This window comes from Salmo salar, chromosome ssa10 (genome assembly GCF_905237065.1).
Source record: "Salmo salar chromosome ssa10, Ssal_v3.1, whole genome shotgun sequence".
In the NCBI taxonomy this organism is placed as follows: Eukaryota; Metazoa; Chordata; class Actinopteri; order Salmoniformes; family Salmonidae; genus Salmo; species Salmo salar.
This window is the reverse complement of record NC_059451.1, coordinates 12,824,891-12,848,940: the sequence shown is the minus strand read 5'-3', so window position 1 is coordinate 12,848,940 and position 24,050 is coordinate 12,824,891. Positions and strand designations below refer to the sequence as shown.

General features: G+C 44.1%; 2 protein-coding genes across 4 annotated transcripts; both read left to right on the top strand.

Annotated features, from left to right (window-relative positions):
* Window positions 1–2,999: 2,999 nt before the first annotated feature.
* LOC106613533 (galectin-3-binding protein A) lies at window positions 3,000–12,883 on the top strand. 3 transcript variants are annotated; one of them, XM_014215894.2, is made up of 6 exons: window positions 3,000–3,272; window positions 8,001–8,091; window positions 8,296–8,487; window positions 9,122–9,253; window positions 9,823–10,096; window positions 10,226–12,883. In XM_014215894.2, the coding sequence occupies exons 2-6, from the start codon at window positions 8,031–8,033 to the stop codon at window positions 11,319–11,321; spliced, it is 1,755 nt and encodes a 584-aa protein (XP_014071369.2). In that variant the 5' UTR covers window positions 3,000–3,272; window positions 8,001–8,030; the 3' UTR covers window positions 11,322–12,883. The 3 variants fall into 3 exon arrangements, with proteins under 3 accessions (XP_014071369.2, XP_014071368.2, XP_045543296.1); XM_014215893.2 differs by having other exon boundaries at window positions 3,016–3,261; XM_045687340.1 differs by lacking the exon at window positions 3,000–3,272 and adding an exon at window positions 6,727–7,408.
* Window positions 12,884–14,743: 1,860 nt separating this feature from the next.
* Window positions 14,744–23,772, top strand: LOC106613461 (uncharacterized). The gene is made up of 9 exons (XM_045687341.1): window positions 14,744–15,357; window positions 15,616–16,148; window positions 17,269–17,454; window positions 17,714–17,772; window positions 18,506–18,578; window positions 18,974–19,266; window positions 19,596–21,440; window positions 21,660–22,297; window positions 22,515–23,772. Exons 7-9 carry the CDS (start codon window positions 21,432–21,434, stop codon window positions 22,861–22,863), a joined length of 996 nt encoding a protein of 331 aa, XP_045543297.1. The 5' UTR covers window positions 14,744–15,357; window positions 15,616–16,148; window positions 17,269–17,454; window positions 17,714–17,772; window positions 18,506–18,578; window positions 18,974–19,266; window positions 19,596–21,431; the 3' UTR covers window positions 22,864–23,772.
* Window positions 23,773–24,050: the final 278 nt, after the last annotated feature.

Sequence of the window (24,050 nt, the reverse complement as noted above, 5' to 3'; positions counted from 1 at the left end):
CACATATGGTTAACATATAATGGATACCATACTAAACTCACCAAAAAAAGAAACGTCCTCTCACTGTCAACTGCTTTTATTTTCAGCAACTTAACATGTGTAAATATTTGTATGAACATAACAAGATTCACCAACTGAGACATAAACTGAACAAGTTCCACAGACATGTGACTAACAGAAATGGAATAATGTGTCCCTGAACAAAGGGGGGTCAAAATCACAAGTAACAGTCAGTATCTGGTGTGGCCACCAGCTGCATTAAGTACTGCAGTGCATCTCCTCCTCATGGACTGCACCAGATTTGCCAGTTCTTGCTGTGAGATGTTACACCACTCTTCCACCAAGACACCTGCAAGTTTCTGGGGGGAATAGCCCTAGCCCTCACCCTCCAATCCAACAGGTCCCAGACGTGCTCAATGGGATTGAGATCCGGGCTCTTCGCTGGCCATGGCAGAACACTGACATTCCTGATTGCAGGAAATCACGCACAGAACGAGCTGTATGGCTGGTGGCATTGTCATGCTCGAGGGTCATGTCAGGATGAGCCTGCAGGAAGGGTACCACATGAGGGAGGAGGAAGTCTTCCCTGTAACGCACAGCATTGAGATTGCCTGCAATTACAACAAGCTCAGTCCGATAATACTGTGACACACCGCCCCAGACCATGACGGACCCTCCACCTCCAAATGAATCCCGCTCCAGTGTACAGGCTTCGGTGTGACGCTCATTCCTTCGACGATAAACGCGAATCCAACCATCACACCTGGTGAGACAAAACCACGACTTGTTAGTGAAGTGTACTTTTTGCCAGTCCTGTCGGGTCCAGCGACGGTGGGTTTGTGCCTATAGGCGACGTTGTTGCTGGTGATGTCTGGTGAGGACCTGCCTTACAACAGGCCTACAAGCCCTCAGTCTAGCCTCTCTCAGCCTATTGCGGACAGTCTGAGCACTGATGGAGGGATTGTGCGTTCCTGGTGTAACTTGGGCAGTTGTTGCCATCCTGTACCTGTCCAGGTGTGATGTTCGGATGTACCGATCCTGTACAGGTGTTGTTACACGTGGTCTGCCACTGCGAGGACAATCAGCTGTCCGTCCTGTCTCCTTGTAGCGCTGTCTTAGGCGTCTCACAGTATCGACATTGCAATTTATTGCCCTGGCCACATCTGCAGTCCTCCTGCCTCCTTGCAGAATGCCTAAGGCACGTTCACGCAGATGTGCAGGCCTCTTTATCAGTAGAAAGGCCTCTTTAGTGTCCTAAGTTTTCATAACATGTGGCCTTAATTAGTTGCCTACAGTTTGTAAGCTGTTAGTGTCTTAACGACCGTTCCACAGGTGCATGTCCATTAATTGTTTATGGTTCATTGAACAAGCATGGGAAACAGTGTTTAAACCCTTTACAATGAAGATCTGTGAAGTTATTTGGATTTTTACAAATTATCTTTGAAAGACAGGGTCCTGAAAAAGGGACGTTTCTTTTTTTGCTGAGTGAGAGTCTGCCAGCGATTTCTAGAAATGTCTTTCTATGGGTAGAAACTGTCACAACATCGACGGAAGGTGGCCCCCCTCCTCGCCCGGCGGCACTCGGCGGTCGTCGTCGCCGGCCTACTAGCTGCCACCGATCCTCTATTTATTTTCTGTTGGTCAGGTCTAGTTTAGGTTTGCACCTGTTTAGTATTAGTTCATTAGTGGGGGGTATTTAGTCTTTCTGTGTAGGTTTGTTTTTGTGCGTGATTATTTTTTGTCAGGTTGTACGTCTGGGGTACAGGTGTTTTTTCCCTCTGCCTGTGGGTTTTGTGGCAGCATGTTTTGGGCTGCGTCCCTACGCTGTGTTCGGGCTGTTTATGGGTATTTGTGTGACTTTGCCCTGCCCTACCTGTTTTTGGCAAGTGTGGATTATTTATTAAAACGTGTGTTCACGGACTTGTGTCTCCTGCACCTGACTTCAACCCTCCTGCTTCCTTGAGCACTCTGACACAAACATTTTTTCTATGAATACAAATCGCTTTCTATGGTGACAACTTTTTTCTCTATGTGTGAGAACTTTTTGTATTTTTCTTGTCGTCTAATCGCAGCTAAAAGTCAGGTGACCTAAGCGCTTCCAAATATGGAGTTCCAGGTTTGCCATATCTGTCATGTTTGCACGTATCTCTCCTATGTGCAAGTCTTTATGGCAGTCATTTTACTTGGAAATAACATGCAAATCTGCAGTTATAAAAAATGTACAAATACAAATCAAAAGGTGTTTGTTTGTGGATAGTGAATTGGGTTTGTGGATAGCGATTTACATTTGTGGAAAGTGTTTTATATTGTGGATTGGTCATTTACATTTGTGGAAAGTGATTTACATTTGTGAATACATTTGTCATGATTTTGGAGATGCTGCAACGAGAAGAAATTAAATCTACTTTCACCCCCAGGCAAATGTATTGATAAAACTCAATTTGTCACGTAGCGAATTACACAGTGATCAAAACGTCACGCCAAAGTAAACCTACAATAAACACATACTTAGTTTGAAGTGTTTTGTAAAATCCATGATGTGAAAAATGAATCTTGAAAAAACGATTTGAACCATTTTCGTGTTTGACCGCTAGGTTTTATGGTTATTATCATGACGCGTCCACTGGTCCGGACAATGAATCCTGTTTATATGACTCATTGCGGCTAGCACTAATAACAGGTCAAATGAACGAGTCACTCAGAAAGATGAATCACGACTCTCGAGTCAGTAAAAAATCTCGTTCAAAACGAACGAATTGTTCGCGAACGTCAAATCAATATTCATTAGTAAATTAGATGATATAAGGTAGCCACAGCTTTTCAAGTTGTTTGAATCAACTGTTTAGCTAGCTAACCCGGAATGGGGGTCTTCCCATTCCCACACAGGGATGTATGGGATATGTAAAAACAATGTAATAACAAGTTTATAATCCAGCGTTCGTGGCAATGCAATTTTGGGAATCTAGCGTGCTTGGTCATGAACACGTTTGCGAAATACATGGCATAATCATATCCAGTTTAACCTACATAGGACGCCGCACATTAAAGGCGTTGCAACATGTAGGAGTCTAGGACTAGCAATGCATGCATCTCCTATTCAATGTCATTTGAGCATTCTGAAGAAACGAAACTCATGAATTTGGCCAGCCCTCGAGGACAAGCAGGGAGGGGATTATGTAGAAACAGTGATTATCAACTTCAACGGGGGTATTTATTCAGAGGTACCAGAAACTAACTGCAAGGCACTGCGAGGCAATTTAGGCAAGCAATTGGTAGAGTATTATTATTTGTAACATTTGAATGTACAATGATTCATGTAACTGAAATACAAAAAGCTAATAATACTGGAGGGAACAATTAAAATAAGTGATCAAGCAAAATCAATGATCAAGAGAGACCGAGACAATAGGTTGCTCTCAGTGGTTAACTGTTGTAACAATCTACAGTGTAAATTGTCTGTCCTTTTAAAAGTGTAGTAGTAGTTCTGATTTTATATTTGAAGTAATGTATACCTCTGCAATGGCTTTATTATGTTTTTAGTGTGCATTTCAGTTTGTCATTTCTTTGATTGCTGGATGTTTTCGGAAATGTTGCACAATATGTTCCTTTAGTGTGTGTTAGGAATGCACATTTCGGTCAATTTTGCTGCCAACTAACTGACCCCCATTAACGGGCGGCAGGTAGCCTAGTGGTTAGAGCGTTGGACTAGTAACCTAAAGATTGCAAGATCGACAAGGTAAAAATCTGTCGTTCTGCCCCTGAACAAGGCAGTTAACCCACTGTTCCTAGGCCGTCATTGAAAATAAGAATTTGTTCTTAACTGATATGCCTAGATAAATAAAGGTAAAAAAATTAACCGGCTAACAAATGGTTACTTTTTTTCCAAACAGTAAAATTATGTTACCAACAGAAAATACTATCAGAGATCTGTATATAATGACGAGATTCGTATTTCTCTGCCCTAACAATGGTAGTCGTCCCACCGCTGGAAGGCAGGAGACATAGAAACGCATTGGGCTTGTTCTGGATAGATTTTGGAGAGAGCGAAACCTCTCGCTTCGCCTCTTCCTCTCTGATACTATGTTTAAGCGTCATACAACGGGGTGGGTCTAATCCCGAATGCTGATTGGTTAAAAGTAAAATAAAATCAAACTTTATTTGTCACTGGCGCCGAATACAAGTGTAGACCTTACCGTGAAACGCTTACTTACAAGCCCTTAACCAACAGTGCAGTTCAAAAGTTAAGAAAATATTTACCAAATAGACTAAAGTAAAAATAATAATAAAAAGTAACACAATAAGAATAACAATAACGAGGCTATATACAAGGGGTACCGGTAAAGGTTCATGTTAGTTGAGGTAATTTGTACATGTAGGCAGGGGTGAAGTGACTATGCATAGATAATAAACAACGAGTAGCAGCAATGTACAAAAGGAGGGGGGATCAATGTAAATTGTCCGGGGGCGATTTTATTAATTGTTCAGTAGTCTTGTGGCTTGAGGGTAGAAGCTGTTGAGGAGCCTTTTGGTCCCAGACTTGGCGGTCTGGTACCGCTTCCGTGCGGTAGCAGAGAAAACAGGCTATAACCTGGGTGACTGGAGTCTCTAACAATTTTATGGGCTTTCCTCTGACACCAGCTATTATATAGGCCCTGGATGGCAGGAAGTTTGGCTCCAGCAATGTACTGGGCCGTACGCACTACCCTTTGTAGCGCCTTAAGGTCAGATGCTGAGCAGTTGCCATACCAGGCGGTGATGCAACCGGTCAGGATGCTCTCGATGGTGCAGCTGTAGAACCTTTTGAGGATCTGGGGACCCATGCCAAATCTTTTCAGTCTCCTGAGGGGGAAAAGGTTTTGTCGTGCCCTCTTCACGACTGTCTTGGTATGTTTGGATCATGATAGTTCGTTGGTGATGTGGACAGCAAGGAACTTGAAACTCTCGACCCGCTCCACTACAGCCCTGTCGATGTTAATGGGGGCCTGTTCGGCCCGCCTTTTCCTGTAGTCCACGATCAGCTCCCTTGTCTTGCTCACGTTGAGGGAGAGGCTGTTGTCCTGGCACCTTACTGCCAGTTCTCTGACCTCCTCCCTATAGGCTGTCTCATCGTTGTCGGTGATCAGGCCTACCACTGTTGTGTCGTCAGCAAACTTAATGATGGTGTTGGAGTCGTGTTTGGTCACGTTGTCGTGGGTGAACAGGGAGTACAGGAGGGGACTAAGTACACACCCCTGAGTGGCCCCAGTGTTAAGGATCAGCATGGGAGATGTGTTGTTGCATACTCTTACCAGCTGGGGGAGGCCCGTCAGGAAGTCCAGGATCAGGTTGCAGAAGGAGGTGTTTAGTCCCAGAGTCCTTAGCTTAGTGATGAGCTTTGTGGGCACTATGGTGTTGAACGCTGAGCTGTAGTCAATGAACAGCATTCTCACATAGGTGCTCCTTTTGTCCAGGTGGCAAAAGGCAGTGTGGAGTGCGATTGAGATTGCGTCATCTGTGGATCTGTTGGGGCGGAATGCGAATTGGTGTGGGTCTAGGATGTCTGGGAGGATGCTGTTGACGTGCATTCCAGCCAGTGTCTATTCCACAAGTTACCACAGGGTAAATCTATGACGTCAATATTCCTATTACTCTGTTCCATCTGACTGCGCAATCCACTTTCTCATCAGCCTAGGCAGGGAAGTTATAAACTTGATCTCCACTATAAAAAGCATCTAGACATGATCTCACATTTCTTTTAGACTACCATTTAGTTTTCAACAGCGGGTATTTGTATAAACCTTGTATAAAGATTTGTATAAACAGTATAAACGATCTGTCTCTGACATATGCAACATTGTTTCAATATTCAAATTCGATCTCCAGCTGGCCCATAGTAATGAACGTGTAGGGGTCGGGAGTCGAGACGAGAGAGGCAGGCAGCGTTCCTCAGACAATCGAAATCATGAATCAGCTGGCATCACTATAGCCTATACAATGAATTGTCAATTGAAAAACGGTAAAAGGAATGAAGGGCAGCTAGTTTGCAGCTTCAGTTTGAAGTTATTGTGTTAGCTGTGTTGTTGGCTAGCTCCTCTGAACAACAGTGTCCATAACTAGAGAGCACATTTTCTATGCCAGGTGAAATCGTGCCTCATTAGGCCATTGTTATGGATGCATCCAAATGTCACTAGAAAACAGCTTAAACAAATACAGCTACTGTTGTTATTCTGTCTGCACTGTTTTTGACGTGATCGTAAGTTAGCCGTAGTTGGCTAGTTAGCAAGCAAGGGATAAGAACGTTGCCAGCCAGTATGGCAATGTGACATTTAGAACGAACGACTGGGTCGCGTCCGAAGATACAGAACAAAAAGACTGAACATCTGGCTCCCATCTCTGGCAACCTAACCAATAGAAAGAACGACCAGCTGGCTTGGGTAGCAACACTAGATTTGTTTCGGGACTATATCTTGTGGAAGGATGAAATAGTATGAATAAATTCATCAAAATAACATTGAATTAAAATATGTCAATCATTATTTGAATATGTTGGTAACCCGTTGTATAAAAGTGATAATGCCCTCGAAGCCGGTGTTTGGAGTATATATTGGCACGGTTTGCCTGCCCTCGACTTCTTTTCGGGCCTAACAACACCCGTGCCAATATATCCTCCAAACACTGGCTTCTCGGGCATTATCACTTAAATAATGCCTGAGGAGGTGTGGTATATGGCCAATATACCACTGCTAAGGGCTGTTCTTAAGCACGACACAACGCAGAGTGCCCTGGCACAGGCCTTAGCCGTGGTATATTGGCCATATATCACAAACCCCAGAGGTGCCTTATTGCTATTATAAACTGTTTACCAATGTAATTAGAACAGTAAAAATACATGTTTTGTCATACCCGTGGTATACGGTCTTATATACCACGGCTGTCAGCCAATCGGCATTCAGGGCTCGACGCACCCAGTTAATAAATGCATATAAGGACCGGACATTTTTCATTAAGAGCTTAATGGAAACATGCAACAATAGCAAGCCTATCGTCTTACAGTCAAAATGCTATAGCCTGTTATTGAACATGCAACTCTTGTAATGTAGTTAATAAAAAGGAATTTTCAAACATTTGCAAAAATGGAATTCGCTGGAAAACACAGTTCAAAACAGAGCACCTAATGCGAGTGGTTCCATATGTGACAGATGGAAATCTCTGTTAGAAACTTAGAAAGAGGGGGAATCTATAACAACAACTAGGATTGGTTGCTAATATAACTAGGATTGTGCCTTCGGCTTCTGAACAATGAAGAAAGTTGATATGAAAGCCAATAGAACAGGAGAGAAATGCTGTTTAATGGCACCAGGAAGTCTTTATAAAATAATTGCCGCCTCGTTTCTATGGATGGATTTTCTCAAGGCTACTTTAAAGCAAGGTAAGACATGCCTCATTATTTTAAGTAAAGCTTTCAGACAATTCCTGCCTCAAGCTCACATTGCAAAGTGGTGGGTGACGTGCTGATAGCCTGCCTACGGTTGACTATAGCCTATGCACTGGAATGGCAAATGGGAGGCGCGCTTTAAGTACGAGTTGAGGTTGAGAAATAAAAATAGCTCCTTTTTAATCGTGGCCGTCAAAGTTTTTAACATGGGATTGTATTTAGAGTTGTTATTTATTGCGCAACGACTGGGCTTACAAAAGCACCTTTCACTCCATTGAGGACCTACTCTCTCTCTTTGGCAGGTGATAGGATATTCTACTCTTCAAACTAGGCTCTGTATGCTCTGCGCCTGTGATAAATAAGATGCATGACGACTAAGGAAAATACACAAATGTAATTCTACAAAATGATGCAAATGAACATATAGATTGATAGCATGACCGGTCAGATGTATTTTCGACAGCTAGGTTAACCTTTAACATCCGTAGTTTGTGTGTCTCTATCTGGGGGGAGGGGGAGGGGGGGGGGGCATTGGGAGAGTCAGAAGACACATTTCTCAACATTCTTCGTTACCCATGTTTTTCAGATACTTATCACCTGGAGCCTGGCTAGAAACATGTCAGGGGAGTATTGCCTAATTTCCTGTGTCCTTCTGCTCATGGTCAGCTTGTCTGTGGGTGAGTTCATGCAGTGGTCATCCTCTGCAGCTGGAAACCCTTAAAACTGATTTTCCAAGTGCAATTCATTTCCCGGAGACAGGTTAAGCCTAGGCTTGGACTGAAAAGCTATTTCAATGGAGATTTTCCACTGTCCAGATTTATCAGTGCTTTTGGGGGACTATTTGACTGACTTACTGACTGTATTCTAATGCTTCCATTCAGGGGTACAGAATGGGGACATGAGGCTGGTGGGGGGTGAGCTGGCCGTGGAGGGCCGTGTGGAGATCTACTATAATGGACAGTGGGGGACCGTGTGTGATGACAACTGGGACATTGCTGAGGCACAGGTGGTGTGTCGCTATCTCAACTACCCTGGTGCTCTCACTGCTGTGGTGGGTGGGATATACGGACAAGGTAGGTTAGATCTGTATGACCTCACCATTCAGAACCATATACACTTGAGTGTACAAAACATTAAGAACACCTTCCTAGTACTGAGTTGCACCTCTTTTTGTCCTCAGAACAGCCTCAATTCGTTGGGGCATGGACTCTACAAGGTGTCGAAAGCGTTCCACAGGGATGCTGGCCCATGTTTGCTCCAATGCTTCCCGCAGTTGTGTCAAGTTGGCTGGATGTCCTTTGAGTGGTGGACCATTGTTGATACACACGTGAACTGTTGACTGTGAAAAACCCAGCAGCGTTGCAGTTCTTGACACATTCAAACCGGTGTGCCAGGCACCTACTACCATACCCCTACCATATTTTTTGTCTTGCCCATTCACCTTCTGAATGGCACACATACACAGTCCATGTCTTAATTGTCTCAAGGCTTAAGAATCCTTCTTCAACCTGTCTTCTCCCCTTCATCTACATTGATTGAAGTGATATCAATAAGGGATCATAGCGTTCACCTGGACTCACCTGGTCAGTCTATATCATGGAAAGAGCACGTGTTCCTAATGTTTTGTACATTCAGTGTCTAGCATACAATGGAGGTCTGCACTGTTTGTTTGCATTGACCCGTGACACGTTTGTATTCCGGCCTTAGGATCTGGTCCTATCTGGATGGATGATCTAAACTGTGAGGGGACAGAGAAAGACTTGTCCCACTGTCTCTTCAAAGGCTGGGGGGTTACTGACTGTCAGCATGCTGAGGATGCCGGTGTGGTCTGTGAAAGAGGTACACGTGTATTTGATTATTTATTATTTAAATACTTATTTTAGTATGTTCAAGTAATGTGGCTGGAATGAACTTCTATTGTTATAGTTTCCTATAAATAGCCTATTATTTTAAGGTATTTTCAAATACTTATTTCCAAATACATGATTTCAAATACCAAACTGATCAAATGTATGTGTGTATTTGAGTCAGTGCATATGTGTATTTCCAAATGCGTTCCAATATTCAACTCCTTGTCTTTGAAAGTTATTGAAATACCCTAAATAATATTTGAACCCAGGTCTACAGTGACCACAGTGACTGATACACAAAGCCCTAGAAACCAGACACAGTTTCATTGAAAGGCACAAAGACAGAATTGAAGTATCCAGTAGCAGAAGTTATTGGCCCATGGCTCACTTTGCGATGCTAATGAAGATGTTACAACTGTTACATGTTCAAAGAGGTTTACAATGAATGGCTATTGGATTTGAAGAAAATATTTGATACATTTCTGATATTTTGTTGATAAACTGTTTGTGCTATTCAGCATATGATGTGCTTAATCAATATTTGTTCTGTTTGATCAGAATCGTCTCGGAATAACAGTCGCGTCTACACCCTGGACCACAACACAGGCCTCGGTAACCGCATGGGGGCGCTGTTTGACAGTGGACGCGACTGCGACTTTGACATCATGGTGCGGGTTGCAAACAGCACTGTGGAAACCATCTGTGTTCACAAGCTGATTGTCACTCTGGACCCAAATGCCTCCATCTTAAACGCCACACAAGAGGAGAACCTCAGTAACCTCAACCTAGACGTCAGCCTCAACTGCCGGCCACATGTCACCGACTTCCTGAGGTAAGGTGGCACCAACCTGCTAACAAACTTTAATCTAGTTACTGTTACATCAACAATATTGTTCTGCAAAGCAAAGCTTTGCCGTGGCAGAGAATCCATGTATTTTTGTAATCTTTTTATCTTCTGCAGGTATCTGTACACGTGGCAGATTAACGTGACCATGTCCTCTGCCCAGTGCATCCACAAGATGGCGTCCAACTGGGGTCTGAAGCAGCTTCAGGAGGCGGCAGGGAGGCTCTTCACCTGGCTGCTCCCCGATGATGCCTCCTTCCAGACCCAGACCTCTCTGTACGAGTACTCAGTCCACACAGGGGACCCAGTTCTGCAGGAAACCTGTCTGCGCTACCTTGCCTGGAACTGTGAGTCACTGATCCGTTCCCCAGCCTGGACTGGTCTTGCCCTGGGCACAGTAAAGACCCTTCTAGCCCGTTCAGACGTGGTAGTGCCAGATGAGGCCTTCCTCCTAAAGGGTTTGGAGGACTGGGTGTTGGAACAGGGTAACTCGTCCACCCACGAAGACCAGGTCGCCATTTTGGACCACATCCGTTTTCCCATGATCGCTGCTGAAGATTTGTTCAACCTCAAAGCCAAGTCTGAACTGTACATGGACCAACAAGAGCGTTATAATGCCGGCATGTTGCAGGGCTTTCAGTTCAATGCACTACCCTTCCAGACGCTAGCTGGGGGCCTCCTCCTTAAAAAGGTGGAATACACACCCAGGATCTACACTGGCAAGCCATGGAGCTTCACTTTCAGCTCAAAGGATGTCACCACGTTCCGATACATCGGACACTATTCCCACTCAGGCCAGAACCTCAACAGCCTCAGTGCCAACTTTGACAGCCCTGTGCACAACAGTGCCTTTTTTTCCCTGTTCAAAAAGCTAAACTGGAACACCAGGGTCTTTATCCACAACCATGAATGCTCAAACAGCGGTATCCTCTGTCCGTCGCTGCCGATGGTCTCGCTAACTGCCCAGAATAACAGGGAGTTGCCCCAAGAGTATCAGGACAGCATCCGCTACCTCAACAAGGTTGTCCTGATGTGTGAAGGGGAGTTTGTATTCCATGTCCAGGATTTTGCATCCACAATTGGCAATGGCGGCAATCAGGCCCAGATCCCAGCAAACATCACTGCGGGCCAGGCCTATCCGTGCCACTCAGACCAGTTCTCCTACCGTGTGGTGGTTCAGCCTGTGTACACCACCGAGATCAAGGACAATTAGCAGGAAGTAGAGGGACATGAATATGAGGAGATAAAGTGAACGAAGATCACTTGGTAGTTAGTAGTTCTTTTTCAATTATCCAAGTTTAACAAAACAATTTTAGCAACGTCAATGTATGTAATCCTAAGTGTTTTGTTTAACCCATCCAATATCTTCTGAATGTCACTTCTAGGCAACACTGCATTATCATTCTCAGTGGTGATTTTAGCATGTAAATCTTGGTGTGGCAAAAAAACGAACAAATGGGATGCATGCCAGCAAAGCCACAACACAACACTAAACAATAAATTAATTGCACTATAACGGGGACAAACAGTGCCCACAAACTGTTAGGGTCAACTTAAAGCTGTCCCAACAGCAGTCCCAACACCTTACCACTGCAACACCTGGCTATCAGCGTCTTTGTCTGGCATTGAAACAGTTAATTCAGCCTCATTTACTGCCTTTTAAAAAAACATAGTTGATATGGCTGACTTGCTTAAACAAATGTAGTTTCTGCTGACAATTGAGATGTACAAACTATGGAATAAGGGGACGACAAGAGGATAAGAGGCAATCCGTAATTTCGATCAAGACGTTAATTAGCGAACTAGGACGGATATAGTCAATATAACTATTTGTTTAGCACTTTTGAAATGTACAGCGACAGAATTCTGAACATGGGCCGTTTTTACAGTGTTCTCCCTGTACACCAAGTCAGAAGCGTAGAATAAATAAAGGGGGCATTTATGCAGACAATGAAAGCTCTTACAAAATTTGATGATTACATTTCTCTAAAACAGGTTATAGGCTACATGTGCACCACCATGTCAGAACAGTAGGTGAAATTAAGAGGGGTAAATAGACCAAATTATCAATCAATCAAATGTATTTATAAAGCCCTTTTTACATCAGCTGATGTCACAAAGTGCTATACAGAAACCCAGCCTAAAACCCCAAACAGAAGCAATGTAGATTTGGGACCACACAGCCACTGTCACTGATTCCTTCCAAACCACTCATTGTTGAATTTGACGATGACTGCTAGCTAAGATTTTGAAAGCAGTCCATTCAAAGCTACTGTACATATAATGTGAATTGATGTAATTTTATGGGTGGCCAATGACATTGATCCTTCTTGTATGGGCACTTCTAATGTAACGTAGTGTCCCCATGAGTGACAGAACACTGAGCCAATCATGGTGCAACGCTCTGTATTTTCTGCTGGTCTGCCCCACCACCACAGAAAGCACTGAGCTAGGCTGAAACACCTGCATTTTGAAGCTGCCTTACTTAAGAAAACATAAAAGAGACCATGTATGTATGCGGCTTTATTAACTCAGTGATATATACATTTTTTACATTGTTTGCAAGCTGATATGTGACACGTATTAATGCCAAAATAACATGCAAAACAGGCAAGACCCCCCCCCAAAAAAAATGTGGGGCTTAAAACAGGGTCACCACTGATCAATCTAATGTCTGTGTAACGTTACTTTGAAAAATGTGGGTCAGGATCATATGTTCACAACAAATAACGTTCTATGTATGGTTGTTTTTAATAAAAGTTTTAGTAAAGTGAATATGTCTATTCCATGTTGGTTCAAAGTCATTTCATTTAAAAGACTTGGATACATCGTCGATTTGAATCAGTGTGTGCCCCGTTAGATGTTTACAAAACAATTGGTTCTTAGCTTAAGACAATATTACACAGATTAGCTAATGGTTACAGAAATCAGGAATGCAGACAGGCTCTATAGACCTCTATATCTATATGAGTGAATGTGTCCAACCCATCACCACCTGTTATGTTGGGCACCAACAGACCAAAAAGGATCTTATTATTACAGTCTCCCTAGGCAGACGGATTGCCTACAATGATGTATATTCACAGATGAAAGGGGGTTAGTTAAAATATTTGGTACATCACTGGTTGCCTTCCAAAATGTCAACAATGTTCCAGGACATTCTGGTCTCATAGACTAGACGTAACATAGTAAATGTAACTGACACACAATGAGTATGATATGTTATGTTTGGTATGGTTACATAAGACAGATGGTTACTTAACTCGTGTGTAGTCTTAACATTGTCAGTATGTCAACATCCCTCGTCTACTGCTGTCTTGACTAGTTCTTATTGTTTTATTTCACTGTAGAACCCTCAGTCCCGCTCAACTTGCCTTAGATAGCTCTTTTGTCCCACCCCCCTCACACATGGGGAGACCTCACCTGGCTTAACTGGTGCCTCCAGAGACAAAACCTCTCTCATCGTCACTCAACGCCTAGGTTTACCTCCACTGTACTCACATTCTCCCTTGTCTGTACCTTATGTCCTGAATCTATTCTACCACGCCCATAAATCTGCTCCTTTTATTCTCTGTTCCCAACGCACTAGACGACCAGTTCTTATAGCCTTTAGCCTTACCCTTAGCCTACTCCTCCTCTGTTCCTCTGGTGATGTAGAGGTTAACCCAGGCCCTGTAGCCCCAAGTACCACACCTATTCGCCAGGTGCTATCATTTGTTGACTTCTGTAACTGTAAAAGCCTTGGTTTCATGCATGTTAATATCAGAAGCCTCCTCGCTAAATTTGTTTTATTCACTGCTTTAGCACACTCCGCCAACCCTGACGTCCTAGCCGTTTCTGAATCCTGGCTTAGGAAGGCCAGCAAAAATTCTGAAATTTCCATCCCCATCTACACCATTTTCCACCAAGATAGAACTGCCAAAGGGGGAAGAGTTGCAATCTACTGGATACATAGTCTGCAGAGTTCTGTCATGCTATCCAGGTCTGTGCCCAAACAGTTCGAGCTTCTACTTTTAAAAATCCACCTTTCCAGAAATAAGTATTTCACTGTTGCTGCTTATAGACCCCCCTCAGCCCCCAACTGTGCCCTGGACACCATATGTGAATTGATTGCCCCCCATTTATCTTCAGAGTTCGTACTGTTAGGTGACCTAAACTGGGATATGCTTAACATAACATGAAGCCAAGATTCAACTCTTCGGCCTGAATGCCAAGTGTCATGTCTGGAGGAAACCTGGCACCATCCCTACGGTGAAACATGGTGGTGGCAGCATCATGCTGTGGGGATGTTTTTCAGTGGCAGGGACTGAGAGACTAGTCAGGATCGAAGGAAAGCTGAACGGAGCAAAGCACAGATAGATCCTAGATGAAAACCTGCTCCAGAGCGCTTAGGACCTCAGACAGGGGCGAAGGTTCAACTGCCAGCACGACAATGACCCTAAGCACACAGCCAAGACAGCACATGAGTGGCTTCGGGATAAGTCTCTGAATGTCCATGAGTGGCCCAGCCAGAGCCCGGACTTGAACCCGATCGAACATCTCTGGAGAGACCTGGAAATAGCTATGCAGCGAAACTCCCCATCCAACCTGACAGAGCTTGAGAAGACTTTTCTATGCAGAAAAACCCTGCATTGTTGAGTTTGACTAACTTATCCACAGACAGTCTTTAGTTTACATAGCTAGCTAGCTAAATTGCATGGATGCTGATATGGATACTACACCTGATTTTGAATGATCTGCATGCTCACCCTCAATCCCTCTATTCCAGAAAAAGTCAAAGAAAACGACCGAAACATTGACCTTCAAGAGACCAGAGGGGATGCACAGAGAGGTTAAATGCCCTGCTCTACTCAGATAAGTAGGAACCCTGTTTGACCCAAACGTCCCGTTTCCAGCTGGCCTGCCTCTTGGTTTGAGCATTAACCTAGCTTAGTACTTGAACACTGATCCCTCATAGAATTTGATGTGATTTAAATGTTTTATTAATTTATCACTGCATTAATAAGGCTTGTCATTTTATTAAAGTATACTGACCACCCCCTGTCTCTCAGCAGAAATGCTCTGCTCCTGCTGCCCAGCGACACCACTCAGGGCTACCGGACGGTGAAGGCCAAGCTGGGCTGTAAGCCGGATACAACCCTGGAAATGGATGCCCTTCACAAACACTGCCCGCCAACACGGAGCCATCTTCCACCACTGGAGACGCATGGCAGAGGAGCAAGGACTACCCCTTCGCCCACTTCAACAAGGTAAATAGAGGGTTCTCTCTCTCTCTGCCGTCATTCTCACTCTCTTTGTCTCTGTCTGGCTGTTTATTTCTCTGTTGTTCTCTCCATCACTGTTGGTCTCACACACTCCATCTCTCTACCTCTCACCTCCCCCTTTCTCTCTCCCCTCCCTCTCTCTCTCTCCCTCCTCCGTCTCTCTCTTTTCCTCCCCCCCCGTGTCTCTGTCTCTCTCCCGCTTTCACCCCGTTTCTCTCTCTCTCCCCCCCTCCCCATCTCTAGGCAGTGCAGGTGCCAGTGTACCCGGAGCAGGAGTATCAGATGTATCTCCATGACGACGGCTGTACCAAAGCAGAGACGGACCAACTGTTTGACCTGTGCGAGTGCTTTGACCTGCGGTTCATCGTCGTCCACAACCGCTCCTACCATCAGCGGAGGCTATCTATGACTGACATTACACACACACTTTAAATACTTCATTTGAATCCACAAATCACATCGCAGTCAGGAAGGATTTAAACATTTAAAAACGTTTCAATTTGAATATTGCCATTTTTTAAAAGCACATTTTGGAATGTGATACTTCATGAAATACAATGTCTTTCCATTATAATAGACATTCCGTAAACATTCCAGGAATTTGTGCTTTCAGAAACGTTCAACAACCTGAAGGAATGTTACTACAACATTTGTGCACACTGAGCAAGGTCCGGGCTGCAACATGGACAGAGCCCAAGATCTACATATTTGTTGCGCGTCACGAGAGTCGCAGGAAACAGCAGTTGCAGAGACCATTCAACCGCACGCCTGATCAGGTTAGCAGCACGCACCTAAGCATACCTACACAGGAGTAGCTGTGAACTGGACATGCTACCTTGTCCCGGACCTGCTGTTTTGGACTCTCTCTCTACCGCACCTGCTGTCTCTAACTCTGAATGATTGTCTATGAAAAGCCAACTGACTTTTACCGGATGTGCTACCTGTCCCAGACATGCTGTTTTCAACACTCTAGAGACAGCAGGAGCGGTAGAGATACTCTGAATGATCGGCTATGAAAAGCCAACTGACATTTACTCCTGAGGTGCTGACCTGTCGCACCCTCTACAACCACTGTCATTATTATTTAACCCTGCTGGTCATCTATGAATATTTGAACATCTTGGCCATGTTCTGTTATAATCTCCACCCGGGAAAAGCCAGAAGAGGACTGGCCATCCCTCATAGCCTGGTTCCTCTCTAGGTTTCTTCCTAGGTTCTGGCCTTTCTATGGAGTTTTTCCTAGCCACCGTGCTTCTTCATCTGCATTGCTTGCTGTTTGGGGTTTTAGGCTGGGTTTCTGTACAGCACTTTGTGACATCGGCTGATGTAAAAAGGGCTTTATAAATAAATGTGATTGATAGAACGTCAGAGACAGAGGTGCCTAAGGAAATGCTCAAGTCTGACATGTTTTCCCTCCCTGGCTGGACCATCGACGCCACCTCCACTTAAACTACTCCTTTAATGAACTGCATCATCATCCAGCCGTGGAAGACCATATCCCATGAACTGCCATCTGGCTGGCAGATTTTTTTTCTCCCAATTCTATTTTTTAGTGAGGTTCTGTATGAAAAGCGCTATTCAAAAATAAATCTATTATTATTAAGACAATTCCACTGTTAGTGTTTTGAAGGTGCAGCTTATTTCACCTCCTGTTCTTATGGATATGCCTTTTTGAGCTTCTTGTCTCGATTCCCCAGTTTGGATCCAACATTTTATGCTGTGTTATAGTCCAGGGTCGTATTCACTAGGGCAAAAAAAATTTGCAACGGAAAACCAAAATAAAATTTCTTAGTGGACAAGCTCAGATAGTACCTCCCTGTTTCAGTTCATTGTTAATTTTTGTCCTGATGAACATGACCCAGCACTCACGTTGCACTTCCCCGTTTTGCCCTGCAGGTGGAAGAAGAGGAGTATCTGATGCAGGAGCTGCGGAAGATTGAGAGCAGGAAAAAGGAGCGTGAGAAGAAGGCCCAGGTCCTGCAGAAGCTCATCACGGCCGCCGACACCAGCACAGAGATGAGACGTGCATAGCGCAAGGCCAGGAAAAAGAAGCTCCTACTGAAATGAGAGACCGTGAAACCGGTAAATCAACCATCACCCCCCCATGCTTTTGTAGAGATCTGAGAGTATCTGATAGTTGTGAGAAATATGGTGAAGGACTCCACCTTGCCCTCCAATAGGCCATGTGCAATTCTCAACTCCTATCAATATTTTTTTGTGTGTGTGGTTACGATTTCAAGTGTGTTTTGCATTTAAAGGACCCCGATGCCACCCTGCTTTTTAAAAAAGTTGCTAAGTCTGTCTTGCTCACCTCTCTACTGTCTCCGTCTGTCCACAACAGGCTGTTCCTGAGATGGCAGGCATCAAATTCCCTGACTTCAAATCAGCTGGAGTCAGAGGGTAAGCATGGCCATTCACTAAAACGATCAGTTGCATATGATTTATATATAGGAACTGCATATGGGTTTTGCTTAGATTGTTCCCCTCCAAAATATCATCCTAGGACCTCAACTTTACAAAAGGCCAATATAAAGCACTCGTCTCAAACAATCAATTTGAGATGGTTTTGGAAAACTCTCCAGCAACGTTCCATTTTTATAAGGGTCCAAAAGATCCATTTATTTTACTTTAAGTCACCGGTCTAGCATGCGTGGTCTCATAGCTTGTGATGTATGCTGAGAGTGGCTGGAGCATGTTAGACCTGGCCCTAAGTCCCAAATGGCACCCTATTCCCTATGTAGTGCACTACTTTTGACCAGGGCCCATAGGATTCTGGTCAAAAGTGGTGCACTTTATAGGGAATAGGGTGCCATTTGGGAGGTGGGACACAGTCCTAGCTCTCATTAGCAAAAACCATGATTTATGCCGTTTGTGGCGCACTAATATCTGTAAGACGTAGCAGCAGAGGGAGCTTATTCATCTGAAAGACTGATGGGGAGCCGTTACTCTCTATGCAAAATGCATTAGGGCTAAAGGAGTGGAGCTCTCCTCAGATAATCTGTCAGATAGACTCGGCCGGATAAATACATTTTGATCGGCCCCGCTGAAGTGCATTTCATACGAATAAACCGCCAGAGGTGAGGACGTTTATCCATATATTGCTGACACCCCCGACTTATTGTGTGTGTTACAGATGAAACTGCCGAGCTCGGTAGGCCAGAAGAAGATCAAGGCCATTGAGAAGTTTGTGACGGAGCGGGAAGTGGGTGGGTGCACATTTACCACCTACCACCACCATATCCTAGGACTAAATGATACGGAAAGCAAACCAAGGCACTATCTCACACAAGCTATAGAAATAACATCTACCACACCAATCTGAATAGAGAAAACAGAAATCAGAAAGCATTGACAAAAAAAATTGGCTAAACCTGTAAGAGAGACCATCCCAAAAATACCAACGCACTCTTACCAGGTAGTGGAGTTACAACGCCTTTTGAGTTTGCATATCCATGTAGGAATAGTAAAACAAGGCAAACTATTTGGTTACTGACAATGCATTGCGGTTTCACACAACCTAAATCAGGGCTCAAAGTGGTACGCGGGATACTTTCTGCGTGTTTCTAATTCCATCTTTCCCTACTCTGTTCTCTCTGTGTAGACCTGAACCCCAAGCCCACGGAGGAGATGGTCCAGATGTTCAATGAGCTGCTCATTGGCATGGTGCTGGTCTAGGAGCTGAAGCAGGCCCATGGTAACTGTGAGTACGAACAACAGATGCCCCGCCACTTCTACAAGGTCCTGCTGCTGAAGGCTGGAGGAGGGGTGGGCCCTGTCAGGCCCCCAGGGGGATGAGGACTGGGGGGCCTGGAGGTGCCCGGCCCCGATGACATCAATGGGGAGGCCAAGGAGCAGATCATCGACGTGGTGGGAGCCCCACTCACCCCCAACTCAGTAAGTCTTTTAACCCACCCCACACACACAAACCTGGGTTGTTTTCATTAGGCACCATACGGAATAAAACGGATATAAACGAGGAGGGACTACCGGAGCTTGTCCTATGAGGAATGCCTGTTTTCGTTGTCCGTCGCTATACGTTCTGATATAGTGTACCCTAATGAATACAGCCCGGCTGTCTAACAGGAGTTGGCTGAATAGAACTTGTCAAAGAGAATACATTTAGGTAGTGTTCCAATGGGCACTGTCATAGTTGCATGTGAAATTATGCAGATATGTTCTGGACCAATGGCTGACAGCGTTTGGTGTATTCTTTGTCATTCCAGCATAAACGCAGAGAGTCCGCCTCCAGTTCCTCGTCCATCAAGTAGGTGGAGAAGCTTTGACGTGGAAAATGAGCCCTGGGGTTTTATGTGACTGAGGAGGAAAGGAGAGAGGATGAGGTCACATCCCACCCTGGCCTCAGTGGAGTGGCCTGTAGAGCTGAGGGTTGGAGAAAGGAGGAGGGTTTGTCATCCATCACATCACCCCCCGACAAATAACAAATAACCAAGCCCCCCCCCCCTAAATGTGACTGATGCTCCTGTACAATAACCCCACCACCCACCACCACCCCAGGCCCAACATCCACTCTCCCCTTTACAGCAATATCATGACAAATACAACGACTGACATTCCTTTTCATTACTCTTCCTCTCCCTCCTTTGTGCAGGCTGAGATGAGGCCAGATAAACTGTAAATAGCCAGACCGAGCTAATAGAGCCATGGTGGAGAGATGAGTCTACTGTCTATTTGAGATTGAACCAGGGCCTGTTTTTCCAAAAGCATCTTAAGGCTAAATTCTAACAATTTAATTTAGCCTTTATATGCTTTTGGGAAACCAGGCCCATAAATAAGGGCAATCTCTGACCACAGTTTCATCATGCTGTTTTGTTACCTGGGTTATGTCGTTTTGTGTTCTCTCTTAGTGGAGGCACCCCTGTCATTGCATTAAAAGCAGCAGCCATGGAAAGTGCCATTTCAGATAAGTCAAAAGGTTTTTGCTTATCTTGGCTTGTGGGAGAGTTTGATCAAGCTAAGATGGACTGCTGTCCTCACTGAATCAGAAAAGAGTTGAAAGCAACCTACAAGATTGTCCAAATCAATAAACCTATTTTTTCCCCCAAATTGTCTTGTGTGTTCTAATATCTCATTTGTAGCATAGTTCTCTTATTGAAGTCTTGCTAGAATCGGTGTAGTATAATGGGTCTGTAATCAGCACATAAAACATCTAAAGGCACGATCTTGAAACTAACACCAGAAGATCCGGCATGGGGTGGAACGAGATTGAGAAGACAGCGCAGAACAGAGTGTGACCGAGAGGAGTTGAAAAGTTGCTTTTCAATGTCTTTCCAGCAATGACAAAAAAAAAAACGTATTTTCAACGTGTTGTGCTCATAGACCCGTCGCTTTGCCAGGGAGCATCCCTGAGTACTAATCGGTCTAAATTTAAATCATGCTCTGCAGCAGTGATGTAAGATTTATTCCGAAACAATTAATGTTGAAAATAAATGTGATGTAAAGCTGTAAGATCATGACATGTTGGCCTTGCCTGCCATTCCAGTTAAATTACAAAAGAGTTCATTAATATGTTAATTAGGCCATGTTATTTTTTTGTTTACGCTGGCCACTGGAACAGCATTAGATTTCTCATAATATTGCTAATTGCATGTCAATGATGCTATTGAGCTCATTTGGGCATGAATGTGTACGCAAATGTCACGTAAAAGGGGTTGGCTGGTAAAGTATGCGCGCATCTTTGAATGAGAATTATCGATAGTTTAAAAAAATATATATATTTGGGGAAGATTTTAATGATTTACATAGGGAAGATGTTAATGATATCACACAGGGATAACTGCATAGCTGAACATATTAGAAAACTCAGTGCAAGAGCTGAGACCGATAACGTTTATAAGGTTGCGCATTGAAGTGGAGGCAACGCCACTATTCCATGCGCTCTTTTATGACGTTTCATTCCAGAATCTGTAGGTAGTTAAACTCCAACAAATAAATTCGATAGGCAATCACTTGGATGACATTTCAAACAAGATCTTTCATCGCAGACTTCCATTCAGCGCAAAATAAGATTTATCCAAACTTCTCAACAAAGGAATTCAAAAATGGGCAACGTGAGTAGGCAAATGTACTTGATCGTTTTTCAGTTGTTGACAGGTTTACTGTTTTGAGGTAACCCTAATAATATTTTTTTTGTAAACACTTCGACAGGTTTGGCCTGTAGGCCTACAAAAGCCATCCTTACTAGTATAGAAAAGATTCCCAGAGCCTTTCAAATCATGATGTCCATGTATTTAGAAATTCCAATTGTTAACTCATAACACACTTTTCAGGTTTGGGAGTCCAACCTGTGTGTCCACCCCACAAATCCCTCAGCAATCAGGATGATCCTGAGAAGGGTTGGTTTTCCAGGCTCATCTCAGAAGGCTGTGTGGAGTCCTGTGCTGACTCAGCTGTCCCAGAGTGCTGTACACCATGTGGAGGCCAGTGCCAATGCCAGTCATGACCTTTCCTGCCCCCTGACAGTGGAGCTGTTGAAGGCAAGAAATCTTTACATTCCTTGGTTGAAGGATGGTCCTCCTGTCAATCATGAAGTGAGCCAGCTCAAGAGGCCTAAACTGTCATGCCCCAAGTTGACCCAGCTGTCCCAGGGTTCTGTGCAGCATGTGGAGGCCGGTGCCAAAGCCAGTCAGGTATCCTCGTACCTTTCTTGGAAGAGGCTGAAGAATTTTATTGCGGAACAGAAGAAGGTGAGCCAGCCCAAGAGGCCTAAACTGGTCCCCAGCATCAGGGACTCCAAGGACCCCAGCCCACTTCGACAGAAGCAGCAGCGACAGAGGAAGAGGCCAGCCGATAAGGTGTATGGCAGCAGGGGGTGCACGAGAGCAGCCAAGAAGGACATCTCTGGAGATCTGGCCCAGCTCAAGCCTTGTCAGTCCACAGGAGACACCTGGAACAATACAGACACTGGGTAAATATCATTACAGCTAATACTGTATTATGGAATTTGTATGATTTTGTTAATTTAATGACCCAATATAATTCAATAGCTCTGGTTTCCCGCGAAGACTAGAAACAAGGTAGGTCCCATACTGTACAATGATAGAGTTGGCTACAACACATACCAGTACAGTATGGAACCAGGCCAGGAACAAGGTGTTATGTGAGGCTGTGTTTGTATCCTATAGAGCTGAAGAACCTCGTCGTCTGGAGGTTATGAAGAACCTGACAGGCCTGTGGGGCAGCACTGGGCAAGGCCAGCCTCAGCCGACTCCACGAGCCAACCGTCTCAGCCCCTCCCTGGCCCAGTACTTAGCCTCAACTGTCACACCGAGGACCTTTGACCTCCAGATAATGGGCATGACCTCTGACCTAATGGACTTCTTGGACATGCCCGAGGAGAGACTGTCTATAGAGCTTTGGGACCTCGGGGAGGGCACAGGGGACCAGCGCTACAAAGCCAACTGGCAATTCTCCGGAGAGCACGGCAATGTGCTGATGGAGGGAATCTGGCTCCAGAAAGACGACAACTGGTGATTTGGAGACCTCAGTTCGCCCAAACGCTTCCTCAGTAGGAAAGAGGAGGGAGCTTATCTGCTGATATTCACTCATTCATATGCACACATCAGTAAAGGCTTTGAGGAAAATAGAAATTGCAATTGGAAGTTCAGTTTACTTTCTGAATTTAAAAGGAATTGACCCCAACCCCGGAACAAATACACACAGGCACACACAAAAAAGAATGGCTCTTGAGGATTGCAGTATCTTATCATTTTGATATACAATTAATATTTTCATTAGCATAAATAGTCAGTCTTGTGTTTTTATTCACCTTTAAAATCCTGCCATGACAACCAGAGAAGTGTGGCATTGTAGGGCTGCTGTGTCTGTGCATTTGAATAGTCTAAAACGTCATGAACTGATGGTGTCACAGGTGGGATCTGAACCCTGGTTTACTGCGTGAGAAACCACCATCTTAACAATTAGGCCAATAGATAATTCCTCCATTACACTGGCATAAGGGCCACTTATAGCAATTCATCTCTACCAGGTATAGTAGGGCGAAATATTTAATAACTGATAAGTCATGTTTCTTCCCTGAAAGGAATATAGATGTGTTGATCCCCAGGATGGGATATATGAGGATGATATGTCCACCCAAGCATCCAGACGCATGAAATAAATTAGCTTCTAAAATGCAATTGATTGCTGAAATTAATGGATTTACGTTAATGATTCTATATTTTATTCGCTTTTATACAGCGCACGGTTATCTTTGAGCTTGTGAAAAAGTGAGTTTGTTTCAGTGTCAATTGGCGCTTTTTTTACTCATTCATCTAGAGTGTGCTATTTAAATGACTGATTTAAGTTGGGGTTTTGGTTAATTCAGATGGTATTTACAGTGCCTTCAGAAAGTATTCACACCCCTTGACTTTCTCCACATTTTGTTGTGTTACAACCTGAATTTAAAATGGATTCATTTGAGATTTGTTTTGTCACTGGCCTGCAAACAATACCCCATAATATCAAAGTGGAATTTAGTTTTTAGAAATGTATACAAATTAATTAAAAGTGAAAAGTTGAAATGTCTTGAGTCAGTAAGTATTCAACCCCTTTGTAATGGTAAGCCTAAATAAGTTCAGGCATAAAAATGTGCTTAACAAATCACATAATACGTTCCATGGATAAGTTCCATGTGTGCAATAATAGTGTTTAACATGATT